Source organism: Micropterus dolomieu, linkage group LG17, assembly GCF_021292245.1.
Source record: "Micropterus dolomieu isolate WLL.071019.BEF.003 ecotype Adirondacks linkage group LG17, ASM2129224v1, whole genome shotgun sequence".
In the NCBI taxonomy this organism is placed as follows: Eukaryota; Metazoa; Chordata; class Actinopteri; order Centrarchiformes; family Centrarchidae; genus Micropterus; species Micropterus dolomieu.
This window is the reverse complement of record NC_060166.1, coordinates 38,233,066-38,248,028: the sequence shown is the minus strand read 5'-3', so window position 1 is coordinate 38,248,028 and position 14,963 is coordinate 38,233,066. Positions and strand designations below refer to the sequence as shown.

At 42.5% G+C, this 14,963-nt stretch overlaps 3 protein-coding genes across 3 annotated transcripts in view; 2 read left to right on the top strand and 1 right to left on the bottom strand.

Moving 5' to 3' along the window:
* Positions 1 to 6,587, bottom strand: part of LOC123985985 (latent-transforming growth factor beta-binding protein 4-like) — a 107,562-nt gene extending 100,975 nt beyond the window's left edge. Inside the window, exon 1 of the mRNA XM_046074015.1 lies at positions 6,259 to 6,587. Within this exon, the coding sequence (XP_045929971.1) occupies positions 6,259 to 6,443 (185 nt within the window). The 5' untranslated portion in view covers positions 6,444 to 6,587. The remainder of the gene's footprint in view (positions 1 to 6,258) is intronic.
* Positions 1 to 14,963, top strand: part of LOC123985567 (SH3KBP1-binding protein 1-like) — a 234,595-nt gene that overhangs the window by 116,796 nt on the left and 102,836 nt on the right. The window lies entirely within an intron of this gene.
* The window catches only part of LOC123985569 (integrin-linked kinase-associated serine/threonine phosphatase), an 11,514-nt gene continuing 4,841 nt past the window's right edge, over positions 8,291 to 14,963 (top strand). The window contains exons 1-7 of the mRNA XM_046073184.1: positions 8,291 to 8,594; positions 10,657 to 10,815; positions 10,950 to 11,067; positions 11,148 to 11,254; positions 11,368 to 11,461; positions 12,880 to 12,967; positions 13,095 to 13,231. Coding sequence (XP_045929140.1) covers positions 8,552 to 8,594; positions 10,657 to 10,815; positions 10,950 to 11,067; positions 11,148 to 11,254; positions 11,368 to 11,461; positions 12,880 to 12,967; positions 13,095 to 13,231 — 746 coding nt within the window. The 5' untranslated portion in view covers positions 8,291 to 8,551. The remainder of the gene's footprint in view (positions 8,595 to 10,656; positions 10,816 to 10,949; positions 11,068 to 11,147; positions 11,255 to 11,367; positions 11,462 to 12,879; positions 12,968 to 13,094; positions 13,232 to 14,963) is intronic.

The following is a 14,963-nucleotide window of genomic DNA, read 5'->3' as shown; positions in this document are numbered from 1 at the left end:
CACATTTCTCCTGTTTTAGCTTCTCTGCATTGGCTTCCAGTAAAATCCAGAATAGAATTTAAAATCATTCTTCTTACCTACAAAGCTCTTAATGGTCAGGCACCATCTTATCTTAAAGAGCTCATAGTACCTTACTACCCCACCAGAGCACTGCGCTCCCAGAATGCAGGGTTACTTGTGGTTCCTAGAGTCTCCAAAAGTAGACTAGGAGCCAGAGCGTTCAGCTATCAAGCTCCTCTCCTGTGGAACCAGGTTCCAGTTTGGGTTCAGGAGGCAGACACCATCTCCACATTTAAGAGTAGGCTTAAGACTTTCCTCTTTGATAAAGCTTATAGTTAGGGCTGGCTCAGGTGAGTCCTGAACCATCCCTTAGTTATGCTGCTATAGGCCTAGACTGCCGGGGGATTTCCCATGATGCACTGAGCTCCTCTCTCCTCTACTTTCTCTCCCTCTGTATGCAACCTCATCCCATTATTGCATGTTACTAACACAACTTCTCCCCTTTCCGGTAGTCTTGTGCTTTCTCGTCCCTCTCCTCTCTCCTTTTATCACTTCCTGCAGGTGTTTCTGGATCTGTGGTTGCGGGTCACCTGCTGCCCCCGTGTTCCTGCTCGACACCCTCTGCTGCAACGACTATTGTTACTAGTCTTATTGTTATTATCATTAAGAATGTTACTATATAATGGTACAGATATTTACGTTATAATAAATATATAGATATAAATATCTGTACCATTATTCATTCAGTCTGTACCAACATATTGTATATTGTGGAGGCAGATGGCCGCCCACCCTGAGCCATGGTTCTGCTCGAGGTTTCTGCCTCTTAAAAGGAAGTTTTTCCTTGCCTCTGTCTCCTAGTGCTGCTCTTGGTGGGAACTGTTGGGCTTCTGTAAATAGCATCACAGAGTTCGGTCTAGACCTAGTCCTTTATGAAAAGCGCTGTGAGATAACTGTTGTTGTGATTTGGCGCTATATAAATAAAATTGAATAAAAACTGAAACACACAGGGAGTTGTGAAAGAGGTAGAAGCAGCACAAAAATGACTTATTAACAAGTCAATAACGCAGGCTACATGCTGCGCTTCTGAGAGGCTTCCAGTGGAAATTGACGTCGAGCAGAGGACAGAACAAAACTGTGGTGCAGCCGTAACGCCACGCAGGCGGAGTCACTGGAGTTCGTGTCTTAGGCTGCAGATGAAAATCAGTTTGTCGCTTCTCTCTGCGTGAGATTCGCGTTTTCTGTACAAATAAATGCAATAACCTGAACTCTACCAGATATCTGATGCTTGACGTGGTAAACAGGGTCTAAAATGTTGTGACTACTTGTTGAAATCAGATCTGATAACAGGTTTGACAGGACAACAACAACATGAAGCACGACCGCAGGACAGAGAGAAGAGAAGATTTTTAAACATCGTGTGGACACAACGTCTCTGCAGAGGATTTAATCATTACTCACAGTGAGCTGGTCGTATTGTAGCAGCAGAGGAGGCCCCCCCTCACAATAACACACAGTACTAAAGCTGTATACACATGGCCAGGTCTCACTCAGAGACCAGAGTGTATCACATATATAATCTACACTGAAAAAAATTATAAACGCAACACTTTTGTTTTTGTGAACTCAAAGATCTAAGACTTTCTCTATGTGCACAAAAGGCCCATTTCTCTCAAATATTGTCCACAAATCTGTCAAAATCTGTGTTAGTGAGCACTTCTCCTTTGCCGAGATAATCCATCCACCTCACAGGTGTGGCATATCAAGATGCTGATCAGACAGCATGGGGACTGCACAGGTGTGCCACAATAAAAGGCCTTAGGCCGGCCACAATAAAAGGCCTTAGGCCGGCCACAATAAAAGATTTAGACTCATAACTTCTGACAGCAACATGAAAGATGGCCGACTGAAAACATCACATCCACAAGCAGCATAAAATGGAAATACTCAAGTAAAGTACAAGTACAGCAAGTTCTACCTTAAGTTAGGGTGCAAAGTCCACACTAAACAATACGTTGAAACTAGTTAGTTTGAGACTTGAGCTGTGTTGGTGTTTGGTTGCACCACCGAGACGCAAGGTTCATCTTAGCTACTCTGGCGTAAAGTCCATTCTAATCAAACCACACATACCAACCAAAATCAGTGAACAGCTCTATTTTTAACAGAGTTTATTACGGTTTTGTCGTCTCTCTTTCTTTCAACGTTTTGCAATACTGAAGAGGCTAACGGCTAAAAATAGCAACAAAACACACCAACAAAAAGGAACGTAAACAAGGACAAATAATTATGATTAGGTGATAACTATGAAACTTTAATCTACAGCTAGTCCAACAGTGACTTCGAGTGGTAAAACCGTAAAACAACATAGACGTAATTAAACGGTGTCCAAGTATAACGGGCAGATGAAATTGTAACATTATAACTTATATACGCGTAGGAGCCATTATACATGTCCCCGTCATATTATATCATATTATTATATCTATGTTTGGTCCCCCCCACTTTTCTCTGGTGATTTCGGAGTTCGGCTAGGCGAGAAGGTTTACTATGAGCGGCTAGTCAATCAATCACACACAATTAAACTGTTGAAACACGGACAAAAATCGTGTAGGCCGATAGAAAATATCTGACAACGCAAAGGAGATGCTGAAAAGTTAAGGGAGAAAAAAAACAAGTTTCTGGAGGCAGGTTCAGCCAAGTGTCTCAATATTACAGACTTCTTCTGTGCTGCTGTTATTACAGCCTGCAGACAGCAGTGAGGGCGCCTGCAGCAAACGCAAATTTGCTAAATAAATAAAAATAAGTCATTGCCTTTTCACGTTCCTTTATTATTTAAGTTTTTACTCTTTAATCCAGTATTTTCTTTGGGCTAGTAATCTTACTCTTAATTTCGCTACATTTTCAATTCATACCTTCATAACTTAACCAGTCTGTGATCTGCATTTTGCTTCATTAACCGAAATGAGCTCAATTTAAGTTGTAACTTATGTCTACGTTGGACGTATTTCAGCTGGTGCAACCCTTAAAACGTTAGTAGCACATAAACTCTGACTTAAGCTAGAAATTCATTCAAACTAGGCTAAGTTTGAACTTACACATAGTTGGTGCAACCCAATACAGGACTTTAGTAAATGTACTTAGATTCCACCACTGCTTTTTATTTGGTGCTGGTTGTGTTATTTATCCGGTTTAGTCCTTTAAATCCTTCCCAGATGATCTCTTCTTCTCTGGCGTCTGCTCGCCTACGCTCTCAACTTCTTCTTTTACTTCAAATAAAACATCCTCCTCCTTTTATGTTCCTGCAGGAACACTGAGCCGTCTGTTGGCGTTCACTTTTCATCTCCTGATTCTCCCACAGATCCTTCTGAAGCTCACAGAGGGAACTCACATCATGAACACAAGTCAGATTCCAGGTCAGATTCCAGGTCAGATTAAAATAAAACTGAGCTGAAACAGGTCTTCTTCTCTGGTCTCTTCAGTTTAAAACAGTTCAAACAGCTTGCTGTTTGTATCTTATTCACTGATCGGACATAAAGAAATGAAATAAAAATGATCCATTCATTTAATTGACAGAAAATGAATGAAGTGTTATGATAACTGATAGATTGTAGAAGTAATTAATCTATTACCATTATTTATAAGTAAGATCCTTTTTGTTTAACCAGAGACTCTCATTAAAGCCACCAGACTCCCTTAACAAAAACAGTAATTTTACCTGGCAGAACACAGGAGTTGCTGGTCTACCGCTGCCTCAGTCGGTTAGTTTGTTGGCGTTATTTTATGACTTTGTTATTTTTGTTTGTCTGTGTTAGTGTGTGACTTTGGTGTTTTAACGGGTTAAGTCACACAATTACAAAAAGTAACCGAGCGAGTCAGTGGTAGACCAAAGAGGTAAAATTACTGTTTTTATAAATGGAGTCTGGTGGCTTTGACGAGAGCCATAAAGCGACTGTTTCTGGTAGAACAAAAAGGATCTTACTCTTTTTAAAAAAGGTCCGTCTGTGTAGGGATCCTTTCAGTAATGTTGTCAGAACAATCAGAGCCTGTCAGCAGCAAAAACAAGTTTCAATATACGAGTCACAGACACAAAAACATGGGGAAATAAGATCCAGGTTGAAAAACACTGAAGTTGCCATTTAATTCTTTCAACAAAACAAATAACGAAAAATATTTGTTGACAACCTTTGTCATGTTAAACTGAGAATGGTTATTCCTGGTGGCAAAAAAAAGCATGTTAGTGGACGTACTTTGATTACACTTAATACTGGAGCAGTTTAAAATAAAAATAAAAAATGTTGTTCCAATTAGCATACGTAGACGCGGAAACATGGGATAACGAGGTCCAGGTTGAAAAATACTTAAGTTATCCTTTAATCTTCAGTTCAGACACGTGTTGAAATGTTTCAGGTCATTTTGTGAGATTAACGTCGAGGGGCTGCAGGTGTGAAATGAGCCACGTTATGGGTTCAGTAAGAATGAAGGGGGGGGGGGGGTCTTGAGAGGAACTCGCCTCACTCCTCCATCATGAGCGTGAGCAGAGCCGTCCGAACAACAAGACCAGAGAGTGTGTTTGTGCGTCTGACGGCACTTTGAAGTGGACGAAAGACTCCTGCCTCTTTTCACACTCTCACACAAACCTGCTCTGTTTACACACACAGTCAGTCAGTTCACAGGGTTTCGGATTAGCGCGTGTTGACTCTGCATCCATCACTTGACCGTCAGATTTGCACTTGAGGCTGGTTACACACACACGGTATTTCACACATTGTGCAGCCCGACACACCTGACGGGTGCGACCGAGTCGTTGTTTTACAAGTCCCAAGTCGAGACGGGCAAGTCCGAGTCCGAAACTTTGATCACTGAAATAGTTGCCAGTTAAATTTGTGTCAATCAGGTGTATAAACTGTTGGCATATAGGTGTCATTTACAGTGGGGACGCAGGGGACGCAGGGACGCTGGAGACGCTGGGGACGCAGGGACGCTGGGGACGCTGAAGACGCTGAAGACGCTGGGGACGCAGGGGACGCTGAAGACGCTGAGGACGCTGGGACGCTGGAGACGCTGGAGACGCTGGGGACGCTGGGGACGCTGGGGACGCAGGGGACGCTGGAGACGCTGGAGACGCTGAGGACGCTGGGACGCTGGAGACGCTGGGACGCTGGGACGCTGGGGACGCTGGGGACGCTGGGGACGCTGGAGACGCTGGGACGCTGGGGATGCTGGAGACGCTGAGGACACTGGGGACACTGGGGACGCTGGGGACGCTGGGGACGCTGGGACGCTGGAGACGCTGGAGACGCTGGGGACGCTGGGGACACTGGGGACGCTTGAGATGCTGGAGACGCTGGCGACGCTGGCGACGCTGGCGACGCTGGGGACGGGTCCCCACCACATTTTGAAACAGCTTATTTCGGCCCCGTAACTTTTTTTTTAAAGCATTTGTAAAAATGTTCTCGAATCATAGCTTTCTACAACAAATGTTAGATGCTTTGAGAATGCAATTTAAATATAGAAGAAACAAACGTGCATTGTCCAAAAATTGCATCTGATTACTGCATTATATTCTGTTATATTTCTATATTTATGAATTGCCAGCTGAGTTTTTTGTTACGTTTCCCCATTTCCTCCATAGACTGGAGCAGAAGATGCAGGAAATGAAGTGTTTCATGATCCAGTTTTCCCGGGGGAGGACCCCCACGTCCGCACCTCATATATTTCAGCATTTCATGTTTCTTCAATTACTGTTAAAAATCTTTTTGTCTTGTTCTCCTGCATCGTCACGTCTCGTCACCCAAGTGTATCATCAGGCCCCCTAATCTGATCCCTGATGTCCCCCCATTACTTTTTAACACCAATATAAAAAAGTGAGGCCTTTGACTTTTGGGAAGTTTAATTTAAAACACAACATCTTTTTTTTTTTTTTTTTAAACTTTGTGTGTTTTGTGTGTAAAAATCTTACTTTGTAAAGTAACTTAAGCTGTCAGATAATATGTGATGTGGTGGAGTAGAAGAAGAAAGTGGCATGAAAAGAAAATATAAGTAAAGTACAAATACCTCTTATTTGTATTTAAGTACATTATTGAGTAAATGTACTTAGTTCCTGAGGAACAAACACTAATCCTCAGCTCCTTCTTTCCGTGAGTGAAGCTTTAGTTTAAACCAGCTGTTTTCACAGCGGCTGCAACCAGACTCCTGTCTATTTTCTCTTGTTTTAAGAACCAGAAGAAGCGCAGTGTGTTAAACGTTTCTGCGGCTCACCCGTTCAGCTTCTCCCCGGATCCCCTCACCGCCGCCGGCTTCCCGGCGTCCAAACCGCCGGTGCTCTGCTTCCTCACCCGGGTCTGGACGCCGTCCCGGTGCCGGTGGCCGGGCTGCACGCCTCCCTGCAGAGCTGCGGTGTGGAGAGTTAGAGTCCAGCAAACGCACCAGAGACTCAGCCTCATGTTGGGTTCAAAGGGCTCAGAGAAAGTCGGATAACAGAAATATTTCAGGGAAGTTTATAGAATAAAAATCACGACAGAGGAAAATCCATCGCGCGTGCTTCTGGTTCCCCAACTTCATTCTCTGGTTCGCCGTAAACTCCAGGCTCTGGCTTTGCTCTGCTGTCAGCCAATAGGAGCAGAGAACAGCGGCTTCTCGGCTCCTATTGGCTGACAGCGGAAGCGCGTGTGAAGAGCCAATAAGAACCCAGGAGGAAGGAAAGGAGGCAAGGAAGGAAGGGAAGGAGACAGTGTTGTTAGGTAATTTAATTAAATCATCTTCTGTTTGATGCGCTTTTATTGCTCATCCGAACTTTATTATCAACCTCGTTATAATTTGGATTAAATTCACACACGTTTAAAAAAAATTAACTCAGCAACATGTGAAAACAATTATTTTCTCCAACAACCAAGAGAAACCAGTTAAACATAAATACCCTCAATATTTATTTTAGGCATTTTTTCATTAGCTACATTACTATTTATTAGTTATTGTTTACTTTTAATTTTACTTACTTATTTAAAACTTCATTCTTTCTTTTTTAAATATCTATTAATTTGTTCTTAGAATAAAAAAGAAGGGAAGGAAGCAGGAGGAGACAGAAAATCTACCTTTCTGAAAGATAATTACTTAATTTTCCATATTATTTTATTCCCTTTATGTCAAAATTACACCTGCACAAATGTAAATTTACAAACACAAACAAAAAAAAGCCTTTGACTGAAAATAGTGTAGCATGACTGTCTTAGATTTAATGTTATGAGATTATGATTATGTGAAGTTTTTCTTCATGTAAAGATTAAAGAAGATTATAAGATATGGTCTCACACTGTTTTTAACCCTTTCATGCGTGACGTCCACTAAAGCTGACCACTTAAGTTATACCATGTTCCAACCACCACGTGGCGAACCCCAAAATGTTGTCTGCAATCACATTTGATTATTATATTTTACATCTCCCTCGCGACCCTGTACGCAGGATAAGCAGTTGATGATGGACGGATCGATTTCAGTCTCTGTCATTTTATATACTGCATCATAAATTCAAAATAGGGAAGAGAAGTGAAGATTCACCAAGTACCGCAGCAATAACTGTAAAATCCTCTTATTGTCAGAAAACCAGACCAAGATGTTAGAAATACTTTTATCCAGATTTTAAGTATATATTTCCTGTACATTTTGTTCTGTGACTGAAAATACATCTGTCCAATCTGTGCCAAAGGCTATTCTGCCTTATTTTGTATGATTTTGTTTTAAATACATAAATTGCACTTGAAAAACTTTATGTGTATTTATAAGACTTGCTTTTAGTAAATGTTGATGATGCCTCACAGCAAGAAGGTTGCGGGTTCAAACCCCGGCCTTTCTGTGTGGAGTTTGCATGTTCTCCCCGTGTCTGCGACCCTAACTTGGTTGTCTGTCTCTGTGTGGCCCTGGCGACCTGTCCAGGGTGTACCCCACCTTTCGCCCGATGTCAGCTGGGATTGGCTCCAGCCTGCATGCAGGCTAAGCGGTAGATGATGGATGTATGGATAGTTTGTTGGACCTACACTTGGTTCCACTGAATCACTCTTGATGCCGTTGATGCAAGGACACATTTCAAAATTAAATATATTGGGGAAAAACTTTATAGGCATATTTTCACTTGTTCCAAAGTAAAAACAAACATGAAATATACCTTTGTGATTTGATTATTCATGCATGAAAGGGTTAATATTGAGTACTGCTACATTATTTTTCAGATATGTATCCGGCTGATCTTTATTTCCGTGTGCGGGCTTTTGGTTTGAAGTATGCGACCGGAAATAGTCTTTGACTATATCGCTAGCTTGACGCTAGTAGCGAGCGCTAAGCTAGCCGTCCCCGCTGAAGCAAACATTCAGCGTTTCCGCATTTAAAGTAAATAAAGTGTCGGAAATCGACCTGTTGGGGGAGTTTGTCTCGTTTCAGGAACCATTCGGACACTTTACACGCCTGGCTGTAGCGGTACAGGTGCGGACAGGTAGCTAGCTAGCTAGCGTCAGCTCGTCCCCGGCAGCTAGGTGGCTAACACCTGAGCTAACCCGGCGGAATGGACCTGTTCGACGACCTGCCGGAACCAAAGCAGAACTCCGGTGAGTTCAGATGAAATACCGCTTAGATTTTAATGACAGCTGGATCCGATATCCTACATCAAAGTGGGGACAACGTTAGTATTGATTATGTATTGATTACATGTCCTCAGCACCAGTAACACCAGCTTATTACTGCGTACTGGTCCATTTACTGTAGTACCGAACAAAAGAACTCTACTTATTTATTTATATTTATTAGGCACTACTAACTATTCCTGTTTCACTAGCTTGATTAGATACTAGCGCTTGAAATGTAAATGTGTGGCCTTTTCATTTGTTATTAGTAACTAATTTAATTTAACTAGTGAGAAAATGTTACTAGTATCTTTTGGATTAATTACTAGTAACTAATTAATAGGTACTAGTATCTAAATAATAGATACTAGTAAAATGGAATTAGTTATTAGTAACTATTTGAATAGTTACTAATAGTTTCAGCCAGTCTGGTAAACACCAGAATAATATGATTAAGTAATGATATTAAAGGTGATATAAAATATATAATGTAATGTTGTACAGTGTAATATAGCCGAAAAGTGATGTTTGGTAGGCCTATGTGTAATATCTTTGTTTATATTTGGAAAACGGGCTGTAGCCTAATTAACATGATGTACTGCCAACTTAGATAGAAAATGAAGACAATTTTGCAATTATCCTTATGACTCTGCATTATTTTACTTGCTGTGTAGGCCTACCAACCAATCCACTCTTTTTTACCTGTTAAAATACCTTTAAATGCCCAATACAACTCATTAAATGCAGTATTTCACTTGCCAGAAAATGATTGAAGCCTTTTGGTATTGACTGAAAGGTTATTTCTGCCTTGAAATTAGTAGATTTCAGTCAGAAGAGTTATATTTGACAGATTATAACGTTAGCTCACTTAGTACTTTTTACCTCTTAAAATACCTTTAAATGGCCAATACAACCCATAAAATGCAGTAGGCTATTTCACTTGCCAGAAAGTGATTGAAGAGACTCCAATACAGCTCCAGCAGACGGCAATCACTTTTCGGCACAACACCTGTCTTGGTCTTAAGACCACCTTTTCACGATCTTGGTCTTGTCTCGGTCTCGGACATTGAGGACTTGGGATTTAATTTCAAGACCGTAACTTTGGGAATATCAATAAATTTCTTTTGCATCGTGCGACACGTGCGATGCTTTCGTTGATTTCAGCTCTTAGTGTTTGTATGTGGGTGTTTTAATGGGAATGTGGATCTTTCAGAGCTATTTGAGAAGCACCTATGATCTCGTTCCACATTTTATTGCGTGCCATGTAATGCAGGGCACTGGTCTTGGTCTTGACTCGGTCTGGACTGCTCTCAGCCCCTAAAATTCTTGGTCTTGACTACAACACTAGTAGTGATATAGTATAAGATAATATATATGGTATCTGGTGTACTCTGTATAATACATATCACAATAAATAATATTATTATAATTAAACACAGTGTGAAAAGAAAAAACTTTATGCATGCCAAATGCATATAATATTAATTTTATATTATACTATACTCATACTATACAATATTATATGCTATATTTCATACTCATCACATGATATTCCTATTTATACAGACAATTAGTTAAAGTACTGCTCGTGGGTACTGTGTATGTACTGCTTGAGTTTAATTGCTTTTGAATAGTTTCTATTCTTGTTTTATTTTAAATGTAATTCTTTTTATTTCCTATATGTATCTGAACTTATTTCTGCCTTTTTGCTGCTGTAACAAGCGAAATTCGTGTCTGGGCATCGTAAAGGTTCGGTCATGTATTTTGTTCTTTTTAAAGAAGGCAAATTAAAACTTTCACTAGATCCTTTTATTTCCTGTTTTCTTTGTCTCGGCACACATACAATAATTAATTAATTAATTAATATTTAAATCTGTTTTTCCCACTCCAAATTTCTAAATTTTCCCAACGCATAAATAATAAGATCCAGAGCAGTGATTGGTCCAATGGATTTTTCCCCCCAGAGTGTAGTGATGGATTTCTAAAGGGTCACGTACCCTGTTAAAGTTTTTCCTTGCTCTCTGTGTTTGGTTTGATTTCTCCTCAGGTCCAGTTGCAGCGGCTCGACCACAGTCCACCAAAGAAATAGAAGAAGAAGAAAAAGAAGAAGAGGAGAAAAGATTAAAACGGAAGCGAGAGGATGGCGAGCGTCGCGCTGATGAAAAAGAGGAGGAGCGGGGGGAGATCAAGAAAGTTTGCAAAGAAGGTTTTCAGCTCTTCCACCACAATGTTTGTTTGCTTCTTTTTTGCTCTATTTAAAGCTCGTAGACGCCGAGTCGATGGAAATAGCGCCCGTAGAGATGAAGAGCGTGTGAATGACGTGTGTGTGTTGTCACCCAGGCCTCCCGGTGCTGAGGGGCTACGTGGCGGCGAGGCGTGGCGAGCGGGAGGAGATGCAGGACGCCCACGTGCTGCTGCCGGACATGAGCGGCTGTCTGTCCGCCCTGCCGGGACAAGTGTACGTCCTCCAAACAGGAAGTCGTCACCTGTGAGAGGGAGGGGGTGTCTCTGACGCGTTTCTCTCTGTGTGTCTCGCAGGTCTCGTGTTTCGTACTTCGCCGTGTTCGACGGTCACGGAGGAGCGCGAGCGTCTCGATTCGCTGCAGAGCATCTTCACCAAAATCTGGCGAAGAAGTTCCCCAGCGGTGAGTTTTTAAATTAAAATCCAGCTGCTCTGCTGTGAAGGTTATTAGAACTTCTTTGTTTGGGGTCTTTCTTCCTGCTGTGGGAGCCGAATCACACGTGTCGTCTCTTTCAGGGGAAACGGAGAACGTGGACAAGCTGATCAAGAAATGTCTCCTCGACACTTTCCGTCAGACAGATGAAGACTTTCTGAAGACGGCGTCCAGCCAGTAAGAAGAATCTCAAGATGTTCATATTAAATAAATGTCCGTAAAAACTGCTCAGACTCTTCTTCTAGCTGCAGAAGCTTCACGTTTTAAGTTTTCTTCAGTAGCTGTCTGTACATCTGTGCTAACAGCTAATTTGGCTAATTTTAATGGAGACAAAAATAAGTAAATGCAGGTTAAACAGGTCTGAACTCACTGAATCCTGGGCAAGAATACGCTTCCTGTTTATAACCTCCCAAAGGCGTCTTGATTTCCTTCTGAGGGGGCCACAGTGTTTTAAAACCCATGATGTGGAGTACTAGACGTCGTAAACTGCTTTATGTTTTTTATAATTTGGATGTATGTCACTCTCAGGCTCCATCCTCACTCCTACGTTTTCGTTTTAAAACTCATACCTTCCGCTACTTTTCCGCCTCCCGTCCAGACTAAAGCGGGGTGAAAGCAGAGGACTTTCAAAACGACAATGCAGACGCTCACGTTTGGCTTCCTGATTGGCTCTTATCAGTCGTGCAAAGCAGAAACACGCTGCTGCTGACAGAGTTTTAGTTTTGGTGTTTTTATTAAAGCAGACCTGTTATGCTTTCCCACATTTTATGACTTATCCACAGGGTTATAATGTTGGATGTTCGTGTTAAACATGGCCAAAGCTTCAAATAATAAGGTTTAAGTATTTAAAAGAAATCCCTGCAAGCTGTTCCATATATGGTCATGTGCTCCCATAGCAACGGCACAGCAACGCTCAGTCTGCCTGTTCTGCCCAGCGACAACAACAGCCTGGTAACATGCTTCAGGTCTTGGCCAATCAGAAGACAGTGGGCTTTGAGAGGGGGGGCCTTAAAGAGACAGGAGCGTCTACAGCTTGTTTCAGACAGAGGCTGAAATGAAGGCCTACATGAAGAACCAGTGTAACTTTGAATCATGCAAAGCTGCCATACAGGCGTCACAGAACTACAATATAGAACTGAAAAAGCCGAATAATAGGTCTCCTTTAAAATATGTTGTACTGTGTAAACAACACTTGTACTGTGCATGTCACTGTATTTACTTTGCATCAACACTTTCCCGTCGCCAAAGTCTCTTTGTCCTCCCGTGTTCCTCTCAGTAACAGTTCCACCTCGCTGTCGCTCCATGCAGAGAAATCTCTGATGTGGTTCTTCACCATCGCTGCTCTTCGTTCGTCTCTTGTTTCTTCTTTAGCCGAATCTTCTGCAGCTGCAGACTAGACAGTCTGCTTCCTGTTCACACCGGCATGCACATGCTCAGTGTACGTGAACGGCCGCGTGATGTGAGTTTTCAGTGGTTTTAATACAGCCGGAGATCAGTTCTGATACGCAGCTGTAACGCTGGTGAGGACGGAGATCGTAGTAGTGTGGATGTAGCCTCAGGTGTTTTGTCTCCTCTCTCTCTGTGCCGTGAAACAGGAAACCAGCGTGGAAGGACGGCTCCACGGCCACCTGTGTGCTGGTGGTGGACGACACGGTGTACGTGGCCAATCTGGGAGACAGCAGGGTACACTGGGATTTATTTAACCACAATAACACATTATTACTGTTACCCATTGCAGGGTCCACTGGAGGTTTACCTGACGGCCTTAAACGCATCGTGGCACATGCCTGTGCTCTGTCTGTGTCTCCAGGCGGTGTTGTGTCGGATGGAGGCGACAGGAGGAGCAGACGGACGGAGGAGGTCGGTGACTCTGGCTCTCAGTAAAGAACACAACCCGACCATCTACGAGGAGAGGATGAGGATCCAGAGAGCAGGCGGCACCGTCAGGTACACGAACGCTGCAGCTCAACGACATCCCGGGGTTTCTAAATTACTGTCAGCATTTGTTCCGCCGTGTTTAATTTGGAATAATTCAGCAGGTGGGTCATAATATTTAGGATATTTGAGGTCACCTTTGATCCCTATTTAACCTGTAACATTCATGCAAAACGCCGATTCAAGGCATATCCGAAATAAGTTCTTGAACCATTTGGAGTATCTGCCTGGTTTTGGGCTTCTCTGAAAGATAACACAGAATAAAGTCAGAATGACTGTAAGAGCTACTGGAATTGATTAATATAAGTTTAAACAGACTAAAACTAATATATTTTTCATTTCCGCTTGAAAATGTTTGCTAACAAATGCCTGCAGACAACTACAGCTGGGAAACACTGTAGGGCCACAGCATAAAGCCTTACCTAGAACAAGTTTACATTTCGTACCATGAGTGTGTGTCTTAGCGTATTTTTTCTAAAACAGCCCCGCCCCTTGGCGGCAGGCGGCTGCTGCTGTATCGCTCCGTATCAGCCGGCAGCTCGACGCAGACGTGTTTTTTTGCAGGTAGATCATGAACTTCCTACTTAAAGCTGGATATCGTTATTTTCAGAATTTTATTGGCTACACGAAGTGCCAGTCTTCAGCACAATTGACCCTTCGCTAAGCCCCGCCCCCCTTAGTTACTGTTGTAACGGACTCAAAGGGACTCAGACGGACTCAAAGGGACGCAGACGGACTCAAAGGGACTCAGACGGACTCAAAGGGACTCAGACGGACTCAAAGGGACTCAAAGGGACTCAAAGGGACTCAAAGGGACTCAAAGGGACTCAGACGGACTCAAAGGGACTCAAAGGGACTCAGACTGAGTTAGTTAGCTAACGCTAGCTAACTAACTTTACATTAGGAACAATCCACAGCCAACATATTTCTGGATTTGTTTCAGGTTTTAGAGAATAAATCGTCCTTCTCCTTTCAGCCTCTCTGGTAGCTGCTGTAACTATTACAAGATGCTGCAGGAACAGCGTTTGACCAGATCTTAGAAAAATACAGCCAGAAAAAGCTAGAAAACGATTCTTTCTGCATCAGAGTCAATGGAGCGCAGCCATGAAAGTGTCTGTTAGAGCGAGTTCTATACTGCGCTGTGATTGGCCAGCTGTGTATTCTGGATTGGATCGTCTGGACCTTTGACAGCGTAACAAGACCGTTTTTGTTGGAATATAATCGACCGGGGGATTAAGTTACTGTGAGGCCTCATAGGTGAGTCGCGTCAATTTTGCTTGTACTGGCTGGTCTGACCGTGTCTTGAAATGGTTTGCGTTGGTCGAATCACGAGGATTTCAGACGGTGGATCATATGAGCATGAAGTTAACATAGCAGCTGTGTGCACATACCGAAAGCTGCCGCCAGGAGCTGACGGCCCGTGGGCGGGCGGGCCTTTGAAATGTTAAGAGGTTAATATGTAAATGAGTCTGTAAATCTTTCATTAATTATTCTTTTTGCTTGTTTCTGTTTTATTCCTGCAGATACATTTACTGTTTGTCCAAAAGATATTCATATAATATATAATACTGCTATCGGCCCGATGCTGGATTGGGTGTCGGTGACAAGGGGGCCAATCTATGCAATGCTTCAGCAGTGCGCTGGTAGAGCCGAACATTTTAAAATTCTGAAAACGTGTCGGTAGTCGTTTTATTTCTAGGTACCGAAGGAAGATGGCGACAAAACCGGGGTGAAGTTAGTTTCA